The sequence below is a fragment of the Pristis pectinata genome, chromosome 2 (genome assembly GCF_009764475.1).
Source record: "Pristis pectinata isolate sPriPec2 chromosome 2, sPriPec2.1.pri, whole genome shotgun sequence".
In the NCBI taxonomy this organism is placed as follows: Eukaryota; Metazoa; Chordata; class Chondrichthyes; order Rhinopristiformes; family Pristidae; genus Pristis; species Pristis pectinata.
In genome coordinates, this window is record NC_067406.1 from 122320159 (window position 1) to 122342861 (window position 22703).

Sequence of the window (22703 nt, forward strand, 5' to 3'; positions counted from 1 at the left end):
TGCCTGTCTTTTTGATAGGATCCGTATCCTTGGATGTTTAGCTGTCCAGCTGTGATCTTCTTTCAACCATGACTCTGTGATGCCCTCAACGTCATATCTGCTAATTTCTAACTGTGCTATGAGCTTGTCTACCTTATTTCATATACTGCGTACATTCAAATATAATACCTTCAGTTCTGTATTCACCAAGTATACATATTTATCAGAGCAACTCATTGTTTCTGGAAAATTGCCCACACGGTTGTTTTAGCACACATTAAGATATGGAACTCTTCCAGCTTCAACATTAAGCACTTGTAGGTCAGGTATTATACAGTCAGATACAAAGTTAAGCATCCTTTATTTTGCTCTCAGCAGGATACCTAATCCTGAAACTCAGTAGAGGGTTTGCATTACACCAATGTAAGATTATTTTCCCTATTTCTCAAACGAGTCATCCTGCAGTCTTTCTGAGGTCAATCAACACTAATCTGTGCTGTAGTGTCTAGATTGAGACCATTATAGAAGCACAATTCAGTTCCTTGCAGGACTCAATTCCCTAAACAGTCCACTATACCATAAAAATTCATGGTAACCAATTTCTGAACTGTTTAGGGGAACAGGAACACACTTTTGTAGTCTTTGGTAGTGACCTGCAATTTATTGAACTTCAATTCCCATTTACTTAGAAATGCAGCACTAACAAGATAAATGTAGCAGCAGTTTTTGCACATGGTGAACTCTCTGGATATTCCCAGAATCTCTAGTTATCAGGGCTCTGAAGTCCTTGGAGTGAACTCTGTGTCTACTTAAGAAGTCCATTCTACAAAAGAGTAAGTGCTGAGATATTAGCGGAGACTAGAAACTTGGGCATATAATGCTTTTTTTAATATATATCTGTGTAGTGGAAATTTTACCATGTTCTTCTGGTCAAAATTTGCCCTGGCAACTCTGTGATATGGGCTTTGGCCCTCTTATTTGGACTCTAGGGTTTTCTGCATATGTACAGGACAAAGGAGCCTCAGCATTTACCCGCCACCCCCCAGATATCCATCTATATTTCAGCTGCAGACATACAGGAGCTCATGGTTGCAGCCTGAAGGGTTTTGGGTTCATCTAAGTACTGAAACTTCCAGGATTGAAATGAGGTGAATAACCATTTAACTCAATTTTGTTTGGTGATGTTGGTTAAGAGAGCAATATCAACCATGAAGTTAGGTAACCTCACTAATAGTCTTTGGATAACATGCTGGGATCTATATCAACCACCCAAACAAAACAGTGTAATGGCCCTGTCCTCAACGCAACACTTTCTTGAAGTCATCGCTTAATGATCGAAGTGAATTTTCAATTGGGCATGAGATAATATTTGGTACACATGTTCCAGAAATCTGATAAGACAATGTAAATTGGATGCATGTTGTTTTTCCAGGACCTTAGTAGCACCCTCAAAGTGTTGGGCTGAAGTTATGGCCATCCTGTGGTTGACTGAATGAAGGGGGTATCTAAACTTTGGAGTGACTGGTACCAGAAGTAGGCTGGGAGTGGTTAGAGAATTAGAAAGGGGGAAAAGTCTGAAACTATTCAAGACCATGGATTAGAATTGTGAAGTATTAGCAATGGAGAACCAAGAGCCATCAAAGACACAGGAAAGTGAAAAGTGAACAGGACTTCATGGGGTCTTTGGGCAATATTTACCACTCAACCTATATATCATTAAAACATATTATCTTGTTATTATCATGGTGTGTTTGTGGGGGTTTTGCTGTGCTCACATTGGCTCCATATATTACAATAATTCCTACACTTCCCGGTGGCCACCCACTTCAATTCCACATCCCACTCCCATACAGACATGTCTATCCATGGCCTCCTCTACTGCCACATTGAGGCCTGACGTAGGTTCGAGGAACAACACATCATATTCCGCCTTGGTAGCCTCCAACCTGATGGCAACATCAATTTCTCTAACTTCTGGTAACCCCTCGCCTCTTCTCCCCCCCCTTCCCCCCCCCCCTTTGCCTTCCCTCATTCCTACTGGATTCCTTCTTCTTCAGCCCTTTGCCTCTCCTACCTATCACCTCTCAGCTCCTTACATCTCTCCCTTCCCCCACCCTACTACCTTCCCCCTCTCACCTGGACTCACCTATCACTGAACTCACCTATCACCTGCCTGCACGTACTCCTTCCCGTCCCTTGACCTTCTTATTCTGGCTTCTGCCCTCTTCCTTTCCAGTCCTGATGAAGAGTCTTGACCTGAAACGTCGACTGTTTATTTCCCTCCATAGATGCTGCCTGACCTGCCGAGTTCCTCCAGCGTTTTGTGTGTGTTGCTCCAAATTCCAGCATCGCAGAATCTCTTGTGTCTGTGTTTGCCCTTCTTTATCTGTGTCTGTCTCCCTAAAAGAAAACCAATAATTTACTGTCTAGGAGATTGAGACATTTCTAGCATAAGGTGCTGTGTTATAGTAAAAATTCTTTCCTTTGATCATGCGCTGTTTCATCCCAATGCTTATATTTGGAAGGCAGCTACAGTCTGAGATATCCTGCTATTTCAAATGATAACTTTCTGCTATGCAACTTCTTTTTTCCTGTGTATGTTTGAGTGTGATCACAGAAAGAAAATATAAAAACAATAAAATGCTTCACTTACGCATAAAAAGGTTTGTGGACAAAACCATTCTGGTCTATGGACTTTACTCATGTACTGTGCACAAACAGTATATTAGTAAAGTATATAGATACACTTTAAAAGAACTGCAATTGATGTGAAGTGTTATAACAGAAATATTTGCAATACACAGCATATCTAGTGGGTAAAAATTACAACAATTTGTAGTAATATATTTAATGTAGAAAAGTGACTAAGGTTGATCTACAAAAATTAGCTAAAGTGGAAGTTATTAGGAAAGGATTAACAAAAGCTTGGCTAAATATGTCAATATTAATAGAATCTAAAAATAAGAGGGTGGGGGGAGTTTATAGATGGGACCAGGAGGTGGCATAGTCTTCAATGGTGAGGAGTTGCACAAGAAGCAGGTGAGAAGGATGGAAAGCTGGGAGAATGGAAGGTAAGCACGCCTGGAAAGGTTGCAGATTTCAGGAAAGGAGAGGCTTAAACATCGTGATTAGAATTTATATTGGCCACACTGGGAGATACAATGGTAGGATGCTATTGAGAACAGGGGTGATAAGTGAGTGTAGAATACAATATGAAGAACAACAATTTAGATATGCTGTAGATAAACAGTGTGGAGAATTAGGGATTGCATTTTAATTGATTATGGAAATGAGAAAAGCATGGATAAATGTTCTGACAGCAAATAAAGTGCAATGGGGGGTTGAAGCAGAGATAATACAAGAGTCAAAATGAGAAATCTTTGTGATGAAAAGGGTATGATGTCAAGTTCAGCTTGGGGTCAAAAATGATGTGAGGACTGAAGGACATGTCATAGAAGGATATGGTCCTAATGCGGGATTAGTATAGATGGGAAAGAAAGTCAGCAATGGATGTGATGGGCTGAAGGGCCCATTCTATGACTCCATATATTGGTTCCACCTAAGGCCAACACCTTGCTGCAATCTTATTCACAGGGATATGGAGATTGCAGCAAAACCAATAGTAGATCATGCAGGATTGAATACCAGAGTAACAGCCTGACAAGACAGAGGAAACAGTGGATAAAGTTCTGCAAAATGGATTGCCACGAATTTGGGAGATGGCTGAACATTCAAGCGCTTTGAAAGGAAGGGCGGTTGGAGTTGGTGGCTGATCATTTGCAAGTCAGCATAATATATATAGAATTGATTGTAAAAAGATTATTGTTGCTTTAAAGCTGCCACAACATTAGGTGATTGATTGCTCTCTGGATTGCAACATTGTTTGGGCAAGCTTCCAGAGTCAATCTCTAAGTTGGAGTCACTCAAATAAACAGTCATGCTTTTTGGAGCTGCTGAGTCTTGGTGAGTTTATTCAAACAAAAAAAAACAGACTTTCAGGTTTTTACTGAAAGGATCAAACTCCAAGAGGAGGGAAATATATAATGTTAGTTAGTATAAATGCCAGTAGGCAATGTTGGGTCTTCAGTTTTAATTGCACTGAGGTCAAGGGAGCAAACACAGGATCTTGTGGCCAAAAATCATGTAGATAGGGTGTGGAGAATCAGATTAGAAGTTACGATCAGTTGTAGCCAGAGATCTGGACAAATACCATGGGCTTGATATTTCCATATTGTATTTGCCTTCACACAAGGTTGTAATCCCTTGATGATTCAGTAGATCACTTCATTTTCTGAATGTGATGTTAAACCATTCTTCTTGTTAAGGTGATGGTGGGATATCTTGGCTGGAATAAAAGTGGAACAAGAAGTTGTAGGGGACTTTTCTAGAAGGTCCACCAATGAGTACCACCAGCACTGGGAATGTGAGGGTTGAGTTTTCATAAGCAGTATTGGCAGGATTAGGTAAATAGAATAATTGAATACTATTATTTAAATGTTTGCCCCTGAAGGATTGAGCTACTAAGTACAGGTCATAAGTTTTCTTTCAGATGGTGGGAGATGCAGTGGGTGAGAGTGGTGCAGTTTGTCTTGCTCTCCTCCCACCCCCTTCATCACAAAAGGTGTGCACAGAGCACTGTAAATCACATTCTCCAGAATAGATGGTTGTCAAGGGTGTCCTCACAGGTGATCTGTAAACATGGGAACCCTTCCCGACTTGAGGTCTAGGGGAATTACAGACTCCCATTGGATATAATCCAAGCAAATTTGCCAGGATTGCTGTGTAGAACATTTGAGAAAAATATGTTTCTATTTGAAGATTTTGAGAAGAAACATTTCCTACCACTGGAATAACGTGAAGTCACTTCATTGAGTATCTCAGTGAATAATTGCTGCAGAAATCAAAGATGCAGTGGACAACGCAAGTTTCCTGCTGTCCACTACTTCTTTAAATTTCCCTATACAATGGATTGACAACATGAATTAATTGATTTGTAATGTATGACCAAATTTTGGCCAGTCCTACTCCAATTGTAGATCAACCATATTGTGAAATGGAGAATAATGACAGGCAGCAGTCATTTTCTACCATTCAACTAGAATAATAAAATGCCAAGTTGAATATTGGTGAGTAAGTTCCAATAATAAGAGTGAATCGTTTCCTCAAAAGAGAGTTAAGACAAGTCATTTTCTGGTTCGGCATCTTTTGGCAAAAATAGCAAGACAGAGGGGAGCACCAGGATAGGACAGTCACCTTGATTCTAAACACACCTTTTACTTATCCCTTTTCAGATTCTGCAAGCTGCTTCATGCAAAGAATAGTTTGTCATAACATCACCTTAGATGACAGTCCTACTAAGGATACTGAGATATGAGAGCTGAGCCCATCTAATGCTCACTCACTGACATACCTTGCATATATCAGACACCTGCACACTGCGCACATGCTGGCCACACACACACACACACACACGCACACACACGTGTGCGCACACATCTTATTCACGTCACACACAGGGGCACCAAGCATATCATGCACATACTCACTCAACCCCCATGTTCACATCTTGCACTATGTATCACACACCTCACAGCACACACATTCGCTCATACCAAATATATAGCACACAACACAAGACACTCTCTGTGTCCATAGGATGATATGCAGAAAGAGAATCCCATCAATTTATTGTTTTTTGCCTCTACTTAGTTGAGCCCCGAGCCAAGTTTTAACACACCTACCTCTCACCATGTTGAGATCTTCTGTGTCATTCAGAAACCATGCATAAAATTTCACTCCACTGAGGGTGAGAGGAAATAGAATTCTAAACTGTGTACCAGATCTTCAGGGATTGGGTGTACCAAGAAAAGTATACTTGATTTGTTTTGATAGCAGTCACTGCCATCCTTCATCTAGTTTGATAGCAATGCACCCGTTCTGTATTACACTACATTGTCAGAACTGACAAAATAAGTTTGTGATGCAAGACGTGAGTCTACAACTTTCTGTCTCAAGGTGAATAGTATCACTGAACCATTACTGTTTTTGTCCCTGAATATTAATTGTTGAATGTTTTTTATAAATTCTACCTTTCCATTTTTCTTCTCTGTGTGTTCAGCAAACATAATTGCCCTGTAACCAATAAGTTGGGATGGGAGTGGATTATTGCCCTCATGGAGGGGATAGCTTCTTGTACTTCCGGTGGACATTTGTTTCTTTTTCTCAAGGTTAAATCTAGTAATGAGTAATGTCTTGAATTTTGGGTGATATGAATCCACACTCCAGTGTAAAATCTGAGCTTTCTTTTAAAATCCCTTGAGTTTAGATTAAGTATTTTGCTTTAGCTTTGGATGGGAAGCAAGGTAAACTGTCAGCACAAGTCCAAAACAATGGAAATATTTCAACATTCATTAGTGGTTTTCAATGTCAGCCATTCCAGGTTCTGCTTGAGCAAACTCTACTTTTCTTGCTATTTGTTCATGGCTAAATCTTGGTTAGGGCACAAGGACAATTAAATGCAGGACCCTAATGGTTCTATTTACATCATAATTCCTGGTGGGTCCTCTTGGATCATTGCCCTAACATTTAGGAAGACCTCAAAGGAAATCACAACTTTTTGCTAATGACAGAAATGGGAAGAACTTGGAGGAGGTGACCAAAGCCCCTGAAACTGTTTCATCGTTCGTTAGATCATGGTGATCTGTATGTCAATTCCATGATGAATAGAGATGTTCACTGAACACCATGTAAGCACTATAAAAACTGCCATCGTTGCTTGCTGTCTCCTGTGCCATACCTCCCTTCAGCCAGTCAAAATTGGTCAGACTCTGACCAACAAGGTGCATCATCCCTTGGTATTTGTTGCTCACTTATTTAATGCAAGAAGACCCATAACCCAATCTTGATTGCCCTCAGACTGACATTTACGGAATTATTTCTTCATCACGCTTTATGTTTTGCACAGGTGATTAAGGGAGCCTGCAAAAAGGAATTAAACATTCCTCACCTCACAACAATGGAAACTGTATCACCAATTACGTTTCCTTTTTTTGCCTTGACTCTACTTTCACCCCTCATAATCTTCTGAAAACATTGATTTCTTGCCACAGGGTGAGATTTCCCTAAAGTCCTACCTAAATGGCCATATTCAAGGTCAGGCCTGACAGTGAATACCATCAGGTTCTCCTTCCAGAGAATGACATCACAGCTTAGCCTAGTTCTGACCTTGGATGCATGCTTTAATCATGGGTCTCAGGAGCAGCAACATCACCAGTCCTTGACTCCCTATTCAGTGAACCTGTTTGCATCTTTGAAACCCTCCTGGTTTGTACAGTTTAGCAACTGGATGAATTGACCAAGCTTTTAGGCTTTAATAGTAAACTATTGCCACATGGGTGGTAACATGATCTTGTTTAAGTAAACCTATTTCTCTTTTACTGTAGAAAGTTCCTCTTTAATGAATTGTATTACTTTCAAACTAATTGGCTAACTATAATGAGGATATTAGGAGGGTCAACCTAGACTATATTCCCAACATGAACAAATTCAAATATTGTTGGCATCAAACTTAACATACTATTTATAGTTATAGACCACATGTAACTAAATTTAGTTTAATTTGCTATACATACTATTGTATTTAAAAAAGAGACCAGAGCATGTCTGCAGTGCAAGAGGCCACAGGAAAATGTGCTTTTTCTTAGAGTGGAGAAGGTTAAAGAAAGACTTGATAGAGGGCTTCAAAATCAAGAAGAGCTTAAAAATAAAGAAAGTCAGCAACCAGAGGGAGATGAGGAAAATTATTTAATGTGGTGAGGATGAGGAAAGTGTGGTGGAAGCAGATTCAATAGAAACTTCCAGAAAAACAACTGAATATATTGAATGAACTTTATATTTATATTGTACCTTCCGCAATCTCAAGATGGTTCAAAGCACTTTACAATTATTGAATTGATTCTGAAGGATAAGCAGCAGTGAAGTAACCAAATTAACTTCGTTTTTAATTAACAAGATTTGAGGGATAAATATTGGCTAGGATACTGCAGAACCCTGCTGAGCAAAATCATGCTCTGTATACTTCACATCCTCCTGAGATGCAAGGCAGGATCTGTAATTGATATCTCATCTGAAAGATGCCGTATATGAAGGTACAGCACTCAGTCAGTACTGCATTGGTGAGCCAGACTGAATAATAAACTCAGGTCCCTAGAGTTTGACTTGAACCTTAAGCTCGGAGGCAAGAATGCTACTGCTGAGCTACAGCTGACACTTGCTGGCTATTGGAAGAAGCAGGGAATTAGGACAATTCTGTGAAAGTTCCAAACAAAGGCATGGTGGCTGAATGGCTCTCTTTAATTCTGTACGATTCTATGACTGCTGGAAGTTGACTTCAGACAACCAAACCCATTCATGTCATTCAATTAATTTTTCAAAATCTTGCAAAGTTTAATTTGGCTGTTGTGTATAATGTACAAGTTACTGGAGTTCACAACAATTCATTTGTCTGAAAGATGTGATGTTGCATTTTAGAAACAGAAGATTATCACAGCTGAAAGAACCCATTGATCAAACTTGTTCATCTTCCTACTGCCCTTGACATTGTGTTCTTCTTCAAGAGAAATGTCCAGTTGTACCTGGAAATGTAAATTCCATTCACTTAAAGCCTTCCTTGGAAAACTCAAATCTACTTCTGATCAGCTTCTACTGAATACCTCCTCGTTCCGCAGTTTTCACCATTTTAAAACTTACTAATCCTTTATATTCCTGAGTCTCATTAATTAGAAAACCTCTAAGATGCTGCATAAGTCCAAGTTTTTGTATAAAGGATTTTGTGTGAAGGAATTACATAACAGTATGAACAAAACCAAAGTCTCCGGATACAAGACTAGATTGAAATATTTAAGATGATGTGTGAAAGAAATACAAAAATAATACTGTACAGAATGAAACTGATGAACATTTTGAAACATGGATTATGTTCTCTTCTAATGAGTAAATTAAATTCGTCCTGAATGGCATTTATGGTAAGTAAATTTTGTCATAATATCAGTCCCATCACAGACCACCCCATTCCCTTCTTCCTGATACAGCTTTTGAAAGGTATTGCCCTCATGGGGAGAAACGTTTTGCCCACCCTGGTGGACTAACCCAAGATTGCAATCTTGGCCACTATGTGGTTCCACCAGCCTCCAATCGTGCTTGTTCCAAACAATGAGCTACTGATGCTGCTCTGGGCCTTTGAGATGCCTGGCCTAGAAACTATATTAAATAAAAACCTTACTTATGCATAAATAGCATATGATTGTTTGAAATATCTGTGGTCTTTGGGAAAAGGAACCTGGCACTTACTGTTGGGATACATCCTCATGCTGAGACCATTTCACAGTCGTGTTTATCTGCGTGTGATGATAATGTCAACTGCACAGAGCTCATTAACCACTTACCAATAGAACTTCAATAAAATGGTTGTGACTTTGTTAATTTACATTTCAATCAGAAGTACATTGTCCTAAAAGTCGTTAACAATGCTTGATTTAAAATGCTCCCTGTGATATATTTTCACGTGTTTCAAAATCACCCCCCCCCCCACTTAATTTTTACTGTACAAACGTTTGCTGGTCAGCCTCAGTACAGATCAAGGCTTCAGTGAACTGAAAGACTGCAGTTCAGTGATCCCTCAGTCTGTGGCCCCGATGCTGCTTCTGCTTCTGAGACTTGGGCACTGACCCCTCCAACAGGGTGCAATTGATTTGGGCTTTAATGTTTCTTGCTGTAAAATGATTTCTTGAAGCAAGGATGCCACAATTTCACTGGTGGTACTAAATTGGTAAAATGCGACAGTTAGTGTGCAGTGTGTGGCGAAATACTTTTTCTGGGCACCTGTGCTTCACGCCTTCATTATATTTACTAATGACTTAAGTGAAAGAAGAAATAAAATGGCACTCTGCAGTTGAACATTGGTTTTAACCCAGATTAGAACCTTTTGCTCACCATTTCTGGGAATTCATCCATTAACTTCTTGGTGGAATTTTACAACAATGCAGCACTTTGCTCCATCACGGGCACAACCCTCCCGCCATCGAGAATATCTTCAAGAGGTGGTGGCCTCAAGAAGGTGGCATTCATCATTAAGGACCCTCGCCATCCAGGACATGTCCTCTTCTCATTACTACCATTGAGGAGGAGGTACAGGAGCCTGAAGACCCACATCCAATGTTTTAGGACCAGCTTCTTCCCCTCCGCCATCAGATTTCTGAACAGTCCATAAACCCATGAACAATTACCTTGTTATTCCTCTTTTGCACTTTTTATTATTTTTGTAACTTATAGTAATTTTTATGTCTTGCACTGTACTGCTACCACAAAACAACAAATTTCACCACATACGCATTGATAATAAAGCTGATTCTGACTCTGAATAACTTTGTTATCATTTTCATTTGATCCAGCACACTTTTTCTGGGATAAAACTCTCCTAAGTGATGTCAGAAATCATGCAATATGTAAAATTCATCTGCAGTGAGATTTTTCACGTTTACAAGTCTGAGAGGACAACATGGGGTTTAGTAAACATAGATCAACCAGGTGCATGGTGACTGGCCGTTTGGATTCAGAATTGGCTTCCCCATAGAAGAACAGAGGGTACTGGTCAATGGACTTATTCTGGCTGGAGGTCCGTGACTAGTGGTGTTCTGCAGGGATCTTTACTGGGACCTCTGCTGTTTGTGAAATATATACTGTAAAAGACCTGGATTGAAAATGTGGATGGATGGGTTAGTAAGTTTGCAGATGATACAAAGAATTGGTGGTGTTGTGGATAGTGTAGAAGATGCCAAAGGATACAGCAGGATATAGATTAGTTGTGGATATGAGTGGAGAAATGGCAGATGGAGTTTAATCCAGCCAAGTATGAGGTATTGAGAGATCAAATGTAAAGGGACAGTACACTGTTTAATGGCAAGACCCTTAACAGTGTTGATATACAGAGGGATCTTGGGGTCCAAGTCTATATCTCCCTGGAAGTGGCCAGGTTGATAGGGAGATAAAGAAGACATATGGCATCCTTGCCTTTATTAGCCGAGGCACTGAGTTCGCGTCAGAAAGTTATGTCGCAGCTTTATAAAAACTCTGGTTAGGCCGCACCTGTATTGCATTCAATTCTGGTCGCCCCATTATAGGACAGGATGTGGAGGCATTGGTGAGGGTGAAGAGAGGTTTACCAGGATGCTGCCTGGATTAGAGGGCATGTGCTATAAAAAGAGGTTGGGCATACTTGGGTTGTTTTCTCTGGAGCAATGGAGGCTGAGGGGAGACCTGATAGAGGTTTATAAGATTATGAGAGGCATAGATAGACAACCAGTATCTTTTTCTCAGGGTCAAAATGTCTAATACTAGAGGGCATGCATTTAAGGTGAGGGGGGTAAGTTCAAAGGAGATAATGTGGGGCAAGTTTTTTGCAAGATTCAGCATGTTTTGCAAGATTTTCAAAGGCATCAATAAGGAATGCTGTGTGACAACCAACAATGTCAGTTTTGGTGCAGTGTTGCACAAGGAAATCTGAAACATTGTTCTGTGAACATCCCAAATGAATTTCTTGGACTTTATATGACTTTCACATAGAGAGTTACATTGACCTATGATGTTGTTCTAATGTCATTAAAAGGAAGTAATGCAATTCCTATACCCATATATCACTAGTAGGAGGTCATCCCCTTTGGATCTAAGAAGGGGAATGTTTTGTAAAAGATACAAAGCTGGAAACTGTGGAAGACCAGACAGATTTGTCCCCGCTCAGAAATCAGTAAATGCTTCTGGAAGAATATCAAATTTAATCTAATGCAATATTAACTTTTCCATCTAATCTTCCACTCAAGAATTTGTCAAATGCTTTTGGGCAGCTTCAGTCAATGCAACCTGTCCTCTTAATTCAACTTTTTTAGCTCCAATTTCAAAGTGAAGTTATTCTACATTTGCATAAAAGATTGCTTGGGACTCAGCTGCTGCACTACATTCTGTTTTGGACATTGCACCTCAGGGAGGATATAATGGCAAAGTTGCAGCATAGATTAATCAGAATGATATTGTAACTTAAAGGGGTTTGGTTATGAGGACAGGTTGCATTGACTAATGTTGTCCAAAATCATTGACAATGTCGTGACCTCTTGCATATGGAAGATGAGGTGATGCGCCAAAGTAATTAGAGTGTTCAACAGGGTAGGTAGAAAGAAATAATTTCCTCTGGGGATTCGAAGAAAAGTGGGTGCATAATCTTAGTTCATGTGGAGCCATTCCTGGTGAAGGGCTTATTCACACAATCTATAAATCTAGAACACTCTGTATCAAAATGTCATTGAGTCTAAGTTGGTTTAAAAATTGTGATGTATAGACAAATGATTTGAGAGGGGAAATATTGCAGTTCAGAGGAAAAGGGATGTATTGTGAGAACAGATGGAAGATTGGATAGTGCCTTCAATGTGGTGGAGCCACACGGCCATCCCTTATTCCTATTGAAAGTCTTTGCCTTGGGCTTCTTCTTCTCTGTCCTTCAATTGTTTTATTTAGTGTTAATACTCAATAGAACAACTGGGAACTTTGGAACAAGGTTGAGGTCTAACATTTCTAGGTCACCATCTTCAGCTAGAATTATAAAGGGAGGGTGCCAAAGGACTGCCTGCTTTTGATCCAGAGTCTGATTTATTTATAATGCTAATTATATATGGACAATGTAAGGTGAGAATTAGCAATCACCTGGTACATAGGTCACAAGGACCTGTAGTAACAATCTTGCAGCTGATGGATTTTTTTTTGTGTCATTCTGCTCTACTTGAATCTAGATTGGGCTAAGGGAAAATGACACACAAAAAAAGACTGATGTTTCAAAGTCAAACATTACAGTAGATATCTTGGGGGTTAAATCATGAAGCTTCCCAAGTAGGCACGAGGGTCTAGTTAAGCTCCAGTTAAAGGTAGCAACTGAATGATACAGAAGCCTTGAAGTCAAAATAAAGTCCTTCAGCACTTGCTTGCTACACCACTCCTTGCAGGATGTTGCAGTCTGCAATGCTGATGAGAAGCACCAAACAGTTCAGAGTCAGAACAGTGTCCAAGTAGTCACAGACCCAAAGGGACTGGATAACCCCCTAAAAGACCATTTTGGGGGTGCATGAAGGAGAGGGATTGCACTTCTCCTTCTGCTGAACCTGTTCAGCTTTTCAAGGTGAAGAAACGGAGTTGACTGGAGGGTAAATTCCAAAATGGCATGGGCCATCCAGTAATTATCTGTCATGATCAGTCTGCTCAATGCCAACTCCCCCTGACCTGCCATTATAAGATCTTTATTAGTCACATGTACATCGAAACACACAGTGAAATACATCTTTTGCGTAGTGATTTTGGGGGAAGCCCGCAAGTGTCACCACGCTTCCGGTGCCAACATAGCATGCCCACAACTTCCTAACCTGTATGTCTTTGGAATGTGGGAGGAGACTGGAGCACCCAGAGGAAACCCACACAGACACAGGGAGAAGGAACAAACTCCCTACAGACAGTGGCCGGATTTGAACCCGGGTCGCTGGCGTTGTAAAGCATTTTGCTAACCACTATGCTACCGTGCAGAATGGTGATCCTTGGTATCACACTACCTGGTGCATTTCAAATGAGCCATGTGCCAACTGTGTAGTTGATAAAACTCTTGTCTCTGAGCCAAGATGTGTGTTGAAGTTCCACTCTGTAGACTTGAGCACAAAAACCTTTGTTGAAACCCTGGTGCAATGTGGAAGGGCCAAGCACAGAGAGAGGATGTAGCTTTCTAAGGAGATGTTAAATCAAGATCCAAGCTGGTCCCTCCAAGACGTAATAGTTCGTATGGCATTACCTTCAAAAAAGAAAAATAGTGTTATTCTGTTGACTTGCTCATTATTGTTTCCTCAACACTACATTTGCTGGGCAATATCACATTTCTGTTGGGGGCTTGCTGTGTGCAAATTGGCTGTTGCATTTCAAAATTTCCATTACCTTATTGTTTTAGGCCATCCTCATGAATGATTTGATATTAATGCATCATACAAAAGCTTGAAAACACACACCACCAGGCTCAAGGACAGCTTCTGTCCTGCTGTTATAAGACTCTTGAAAGGACCTCTTTTAAGATAAAGACGAATTCTTGAACTCACAGTCTACCTCGTCATGGCCCTTGCACTTTGTCTACCTGCACTGTACTTTCTCTGTAACTAACTGTAATAATATACTCTACATTCTGTTACTGCTTTTTCCTTTGTACTACCTTGATGTAGTTATGTTTTGAAATGACCTGCATGACATGCAAAACAGTTTTTCACTGTATCTCAGTACATGTGACAATAGTAAACCAATTACCAATCTTATAATTACGGAGCCGTTAACAAGTTACAAAGAAGGAAACTGCAATTTAAAAAATACATGTAAAGGAAATGCTTTATGACTGGCACACATCAGTACTGAAAGTCTTTGGAACTCTATGTTGGTTAATTGCCACAAATGGTTTTACCAATGCTGACAATCATAATGAAGATTTGTTGAGATGACATATCTTTGCAATTCAAATAAATCAGATTTGTTTTTTCAGATGATGTGGATGGAGTGATTCTGTGCCAACAAGAACTTACAGAGTTCAATAACAGATTGCACAAAGCAGAAGAAGAAAATCTGATTCACTCCCAGGAACTGAAGCGTGTCTTGGATGAGATTAAACGTGCAGTAGCTGTGATGAAGAAGCCAAAGACAAATGACACATCCATAACCCTGTCTAACTTTTCAGGTACAGTGTATCAGCAGCTCTCTTGCTTTTAATTTCTGTGCACTTAAGTGGTTAAACAGGCTGATCTGATCTCTTTAAATGTTAGTAGTGGTTGGGAACAAGCAGGACACCAATTGCTCTGAAAAATGTCATGTCAGATGATAATTGTTCATCAAAGATAAAGCACATGGAGCTGATTAGTATAAAACTGCAGATGCTGTAAATCCAAATTAAAAACAGGAAATGCTAGAAGCAGTTGGCTGACAAAGTTGCATTAGAAACTTTGTTTTTCTTTCCGTAGAGGCTGGATAATTTGCTGAATGTTGACAAATCTGGACTGATGGCAGGGAAGTTGTGTGAAAATCTATTAAAGCCAGATGAGGGTTTTTTTAAGGTCTAATGGACTTTTCTCACCTCCTGAGAGTTGTTATGTTGCACTGTTTTTGACTGTTTTTGAGAAAGAGATTCATTATTCATTATTAACCTGGGGACTGAGTGTGACCAAACTGCTATCATATTTAAATAAAGAAGAGAGCATCTTTCTTTGATAGCTCCTTGTGTGGCATATACTTAATGGCAGAAGGATCTCAGGTTCTTACCCTGTTGTGTGCTTAGTTGAACAAGCCAGTCTAATAATACATCACAGGATGTTCAGTGCAGAAACAGACCATTCGGTGCAACTATCAGTTTTCACAATTCCTTTCTTTTATGCACTTGTCTGGTTTCCTTTTGAAGGCACCAAAACTGTTTGCCTCAAAGATGCCTGTTGGAGGCAGATTCCACATTCTAACCATGCTCTGAGTGAAGGCTGTTGCTGTTGACATTCACAGACAAGCAGAAAGAAAAGATTGGCTGATATGATCTTGGTTGATCAGGGTCCTGAAGCCTGTACTTACTTTTGCCCCATATCCTTTAATGCCTTAGGTTTACTAATGAATTATCAATCCCAGATTTGAAATTAACAATAGACTATTGTCAGTTGCTAACTTCCAGATTTCTATACCATCTTTCACACAAGTATTTCCTAATTTTTGGCTCTGGTTTTTAGGCTATGCTCCATTGACTGTCTAATAGCAGTTACTCTCCTTCTACCCCTTTAGTTCCCTTAATATTATGAAACATTCAGCAAATTTCCCTGTAGCCTTCTAAATTCCTGGGAATGCAACTCTTGTTGATGTAATCTCTCTAGATAACACTGGAAAATCTATGCTGCCCTCCCTCCAAACCCAGCATATCCACCCTAAGATGTAGTGCCCAGAAATGCACTCAGTACTGTAGGTGTGATCTTGCCAGGACTTTATAGCATACCCACCATCTGCATTCTAGTTTTCTGGATTTAAGGACTGGCATTCCATTAGTCTTTGTGATTATTTTTCTGTGCCTGGCCATAACAGTTTAACAATCTGTGTACGTGGATGGTTAATCTATTTGCTTTTCACTTTTCACAATTTAGTAAGTACTCTTCTATCCTTTTAAGGTCTATTGTGGTTGACATCAAATTTGCTACACTGAAATCCACTTGGCCTTTTGTATAAACTGCAATTAGCCATTCATAATTTAATGCTTAAAACACTGCCAATTTTTGTCATTAGCAAACAGATAAGTGGATTTCTAGTTCATTATTTATGCTATGCATCTCTGCGGAGGTCTAGAATTATGTAATTTTAATGTGGTTTTATTCAGTGATACATGTATATATTTTTTTCTGAGTGCGACATGATTCAAGTCATTTCTGGGTTGAGTCCCATCATTTATGAAACTTAAATGGGTATTTCCAGCCTTGAATTAAGCTGGCAAAAGTGATGCGCTTTTCAGAGCGGATATGCAGCTAGTGACAGTATTCCCTGGGCAGCTCACTGGGGAAAAGAGGTCAGATTGTCCTGAAGCAAGCCCAAAACAACCGATTTTAATAGCACTGCTTTCTCTACAGCAGAAAGATTTAAGCAGATGGAGGTGAGATTTCCCTGATATTAAAAAGTGGGATAAAAGCAGTAGAGGGGAAAGACCTTAGCATAATCAAAAACCAGAAGCAGTTTGGATGGCGCGAAGGAGCAGCAAGGGTCAGAAAAGTAAGAATAAACTTAAAATAAGTAAGAATATACTTAGGGAAATCAGGAGGACAAAGAGAGGCTATGAGGTAGATCTGGCAGGTAAGGTTAAGGAAAGTCCCAAGAGGCTCTCGATATATTAAAAGGGTGGCTAAGGAGAGATCAGCAGGGCCACCTATGTCTCAAGCTGCAAGATATCTTTAACGAATATTTCTCCTCGAGAAAATTGTGGTTATTTTAAGAGACAAGGGAAACTGGTGGAGCTGTTTTGGAGAACATTCATATTACCAGGGAGGAGGTATTTGCAGCCTCACAGCATATTATGGTGGATAAATCTCCAGGGCCAGACCCAGTATATCCTTGAACTTTGTGGGAGGTTAGAGAAATTGCTGAGGCCCTTGCGGAGATATTTGCTTCATTGTTAGCCACTGGTGAACTTCCCAAAGACTGGAAGGTGGCTAATGTTGTCCCGTTGTTGAAGAAGGATAGCAAGGACAAGCCAGGGAACTGCAGGCTGATCTCAGTGCAGGTGACCATGAAATCACTGGATAGTTACAAAATCATTCTGGTTCAATAATGCTCTTCAGAGAAGGCCAATGTGTGACTCCAACCCCTCAATATGGTTGAATCTCAATTGTCTCAATTCAGTGATGTGGAAGTTACTGGAGGGAATTCTGAGGGACAGGATCTACCAGCATTTGAGCTTTTAGAGTTCTTTGAAGAGGTAACCAAAAGGGTAGATGAGGATAAGGCAGTGGATGTTGTCTATTTGGACTTTAGCAAGGCCTTCAACAAGGTCCCGCATTGTAGGCTGGTCTGGAAGGTCAGATGCACTTAAGACCTGAGTGCTTGAACAAGCTTTTGACCATTTGCCCAAATATCTCTTTATGTGGCTTAGTTGAAAACTTTATCCGGTAACATCCCAGGGAAGTGCATTGTGGTGTTTTGCTGATGGGTTTCTATTGCATGCTCATCTTCACCAGCCTGGCGATATTTTAGATATTCCCTTAATGTACAAGTTTTTCAACCACTGGTCTGTGGTCAGTTTTCTAGCTGTGGTCAAAAGTTATATAAGTTGTGACAGTCCACTGCACCAGTTTTGTCCCAACCAGATCATTAGCTACAGGCAGACTCGCATCACAAAGTAGGTCACAGGTGCAAAGTATGTACATGAGAGCCATTCTGCTGCAAGTAACACTGTTGGGCATGCAAACATCCTGCTCTAGCAACTCGTCTTGGACTGTTCAGCAAAGGTTGTTGTACATCTCTAACTGCGTCCCCTGATTTATGCTTGCCTCTCCTGGATTTGTACAAAATTATTATTTAGCATAAAAGCATTTATAAAGCCTGTTAACATTTAAGCAATACAGAATTTCAATTATTTAGTATTGTGCACGTTAACCTTCGACTGAGCCTCCAGCTAATTGCTGTGGAGGGGCCTGCAGATGTGCACAACCAGAGAATTATCTGCTGAAGTGTTTGATTTGTGTGACACTCAGTGTAAAACTGCAGCAGAAGCTTTTTTTTTCCAGTGATAGAACTTGGCTTTATATAGCATCGTTCACAATTGCAGAATATCCCAAAACACTTCTGAATTGTAGTTCCTGCTGTTTCCTGGACAAATCTGGAAGCTCATTTCACGCTGCAGGGCTGTGTTTACTGGAAATGAGATGAATGGCCAATTGGGTGCTAATTGAAAGCAGAATGTTGGCCAAGCCGTCAAGAGGCTTTCTTAAACAGCATCAAGTAATGCTATCGAAGTTTTGTCCCATCTAGCTAATCAAGCCAATAAGAATTCAGTGGAAAACTTTGTCCTAAATACAGTGGCTAAATTAATTAAGTGCTCCCTCTGTACTTAACTGAAGTGACGGTCTGGATGTTATTCTGAAGCCGTGAAGCAGAATTTACACCCACACTCTGCAATACTTATTCCAGCTTGGCACAATCAGTAAAAAACTATCAGGAATCTTAAACTCAAAAATAAAAATAGGTTGCAAGCAGTAGTATGAGAGCACATGGCTGTCACATGACAGTAACAACACTGACCCCTCTGGTTGGAGGACAGCATTGCTTATCAGATCGGAAGTGACACCACTGTCAATCAAGGTTTGGCTCCACCCCACCCATCAGATGTGGGCATAGGGATTGGCCTTGGAGAGCGCCTTTGTTCCTGAACTAGCCTGACCATTGGCCTTGGCAAACACCTTTGTCCTTGACCTCCAAGCCATTGGCCTGTCTAAATTACTTGGCTGGGCTCCACCCAGCCTTCCATCACTATAAAGAGTGTTGCACATTTCTGGTCCTTCCTTTCTCGACTGCCCCAGGAATAGTGAGACAACGCTGCAGAGACCACTGGTAAGAGTGTGCACCACCATATGGTTTGGGAGCGTCTTAGTCAGATTCCAGGGAGTGTTAGAGCCAATGCTTGTTTGGGTCAAGGTGTTCAGGCATTTAAGTGTTTATCCCTTGATAAGCTGTACCTTGTTTTGTGTGTGTGTGTGTGTGTGTGTGTGTGTGTGTGTGTGTGTGTGTGTGTGTGTGTGTATCTCATCCTCGTTGCGATTCCCTCCCTCACGTTCACGGTCCCATGTGTGTGTGTGCGTGTGTGAGTGTGCATCCATTCCCACTCATTCTGTTCCCGTGTTTGCCTTTGTGATTAAACTATTTTTAAAATCCAAAGCCTGTGTCCAGAGTCCTCCATCTTTAAGAATCCAAAAGAACCTTTTCACACAACACATCTTAACATTCATCTCTTTGTTTTCAGATATAATGAAGATAAAAACATTGAACTCTATGGGAATCCTTCCTCTTCAGCTACTAAACATTTTCTATTACCTTCCTCATCTGATGTCTAACAAGGACAGCCTTCAGCCAAAAGTACTGATAGGACAGGGAAGAACTGGAGGTAAGAAATCAGGAACATAGAAGAGTGGATGTTAAAATAATCAAATGTAAAATACTCCCTCTGTCTGAATGCTTAACATAAATGGGTAAATTTAAAAATATTGCAATATTTTTTTCTCACATTGTCCTGTCGCTCTTGAAACTGTTCAGCGATTAAATGTTGACACCTTTTCTTTCAGTTTTGCAAAACCTTTCACTTTCTCAGATTTTGCAGGTGGACTATTGTTGTCTCTCTCTGGGCCTTAATAGAGTAAACTTGGAATATTTGAATGACTAGGAACACAGGTGAAATGTAAATACTATAAAAAACTATATTTGCATATTATCTTCCACAGTCTCTGGATGTCCCACTGTGATTTGCAGTAGAAGAAATAACTTTGTAGCTTTAGTTACTATAGTAGTATAGGAAATTAGAGTCAATTTGTGCATGATAGGTTGTACAAATAGTATTTAAGAATGAATATGTAATCTGCTTGAAAAATTGGTCAGAACACTATTGAGAACCCCCTGCAAACTAGTGCCATGGATTCTTTGATTTCCAATTGAGAGGGCACAGTGTTTGGCACCTGAAAGATGGCATCTTCAATAAAGCAACATTACACTGTACTGAATGGGAATGTCAACCCAAGTTTTATGCTTGCTTCATTGGAGTGGGACTTGAACCACCAGGCAAGAATGCGCTAGTTAAGTCATAATGGATAAGACTTAGAAAAATCCTTTTGCCAATTTAGGGAAGACCTGTAGGAAATTCTACCTTGAAGTTCAAAAGCCATGGCATGAAGTCCGTAGGGAATGATACATTTCATCAGACTATGCATGCTGACTGGCTTAACAATCTTCAGTGAGTATAAGTATTCCCTAACACTAAACATAGCTCGATTCTTGGCTTATTTATCCTGAATCTCCATAAATCATCTACCTTGAAAATCGTTTCTACATGGACTAAGCATTTTATAATTTAAAGTCTAATTCTTCCATTATTTAAAAAATCTCAATCACTTAACTCTGTGCTTATTGCAGGTTAAACTCTCCGGCTCTCTAATTGTATTACAATAACAATTTAGTCTTTTAATTATGTATCTGTCAACTCTTAATCCACCATGTGAAGAGATTAAAACTCAGATTTTAAATGACACCTTGTACCGAGATAGAGTAAAACTTCTTATTTAATATTCAAACATCCTGACAATACATTCTAGTGTTCAGTGAGGTCAATTTTCACTTATGACACATAGTGTTCACAAGACAGTAATTACTGCAAAATGGGTTGGGTAACGTTAGTCCCAGTAAAGGGGCTTACTGCTGGGTGACTGTTTCAGCTTATAGCCTGCTTTTAATAGGCAATTCAGGGTGACCTTGATCATGATTTGCCACCAGCACCCCAACACCATACCTGAAAACACCTGGTGGTACTTATTTTGTTGGTAGTTTGTACAGTTCCACAGTGGGAGATCCCAATTCTGGCAAGAGGCTTTGGATATCCATGTGGCAGTTGTAGTCACACCACACTGACGTTAGTGACTTCAGTATCAGAACCACAACTGCACCTTCAGCAATGATGAGCACAAGCAGATGTGCTTTGTCTCCTGGGTGCCAACAAATCAAAATCCCCAGCCTTGCAATATTAGTAATGTACCCTGAATGATTCTCCAGCAACAAACAAGATGCTGGAGGAATTCAATAGGTCAGGCAGCATCTATGGAGGGAAATGAGTTTAGAGCCTTCATCTGGACTGAAAGATAGAGGGGAGATAGCTAGTATAAAAAGGCAGCGGGAAGTGGTGGAGCAAGAGCTGGCAAGCGATAGGTGGATCCAGGTGAGGAGGGGGTGATCTGCAGATGGACCAGGGGAGAGTGGAAGCAATGACAGAGGCTGGAAGGTGATAGGCGGAGGTGACAAAGGGCTGAAGATGATGGAATCTGAAAGGAGAGCGAAGTGGAGCATGGAATCAAGTAAGGGAGGGGTAGTGGGTAGATGGGAACAATGGGGAGAACAGAACCAGTGGAGAGAGGGAAACCAGTGGAAGGAGTGTGTGGATGATGGGCAGATGGAGTGGGTAGAGGAGGGGTAAGAAACAGCATGATGAAGAACTGGGGTGAGTGTAGGAAGAACTTCTTCTCCCACTTGAGCCTGCTGAAAGGACACACGTTCTCCATTGCGCTTACTCAAAAAGAAGACCTTGCATTCACATAACAATTGCCATGACCTCACAATATCGCAAAGTGCTTTTAGGAACCAATGAATTACTGTTAATATCACCAAAATAAGGAAACATGGCCATCCCGAAAAAATGTATCTGTACATATTTGTATCAATGGACATCAGCCAATTGTCATTTTACATCAAATATGAAAATGCAAATGAAAATCAAACTACTGCAAATGCTGGAAGTGGGAAATAAAAACAGAAAATACTAAAGTCGAAGTGGAGTTTATTGTCATATGCACAAGAACACGTATGTACAGGTGCAATGAAAAACTTACTTGCAGCAGCATCACAGGCACATAGCATCATATAAGCACATTCATATAAGGAAAACAAATTAAACATAAATTATACACAATTTTTACAAGAGAGAACACAATTAGAACAGAAAAAACAAAGTCCATTTTAGTGCAAAGAGATCAAAGTCGTCATGGTGTTGCTAAATTGTAGTGATTAGAGTTATTCTGGTTGGTTTAAGAGCTGAATGGTTGAAGGAAAGTAGCTGTTTTTGAACCTGGCGGTGTGGGACTTCAAGCTTCTGCATCTTCTGCTCGATGGTAGCTGCAAGAAGATGGCATAGCCCGGATGGTGGGGACCTTTGATGATAGATGTTGCCTTTTTAAGGCAGCACCTCCTGTAGCTACTACTACCAATGGTGGGGAGGGAGGTGCCTGTGATGTATTGTGCAGAGTCCACTACACTCTGCAGCTTCTTGTGTTCCTGCGCATTTGAATTGCTGTACCGACCATAATGCAACCAGTCAGGATAATTTCAACAGTACATCTGTAGAAGTT

General features: G+C 40.3%; 1 protein-coding gene across 1 annotated transcript in view; it reads left to right on the top strand.

Annotated features, from left to right (window-relative positions):
- Positions 1 to 22703, top strand: part of LOC127587105 (alpha-1,3-mannosyl-glycoprotein 4-beta-N-acetylglucosaminyltransferase B-like) — a 137059-nt gene that overhangs the window by 34157 nt on the left and 80199 nt on the right. Inside the window, 2 exon segments of the mRNA XM_052045329.1 lie at positions 14582 to 14773; positions 19565 to 19705. Of these exon segments, the coding sequence (XP_051901289.1) occupies positions 14582 to 14773; positions 19565 to 19705 (333 nt within the window).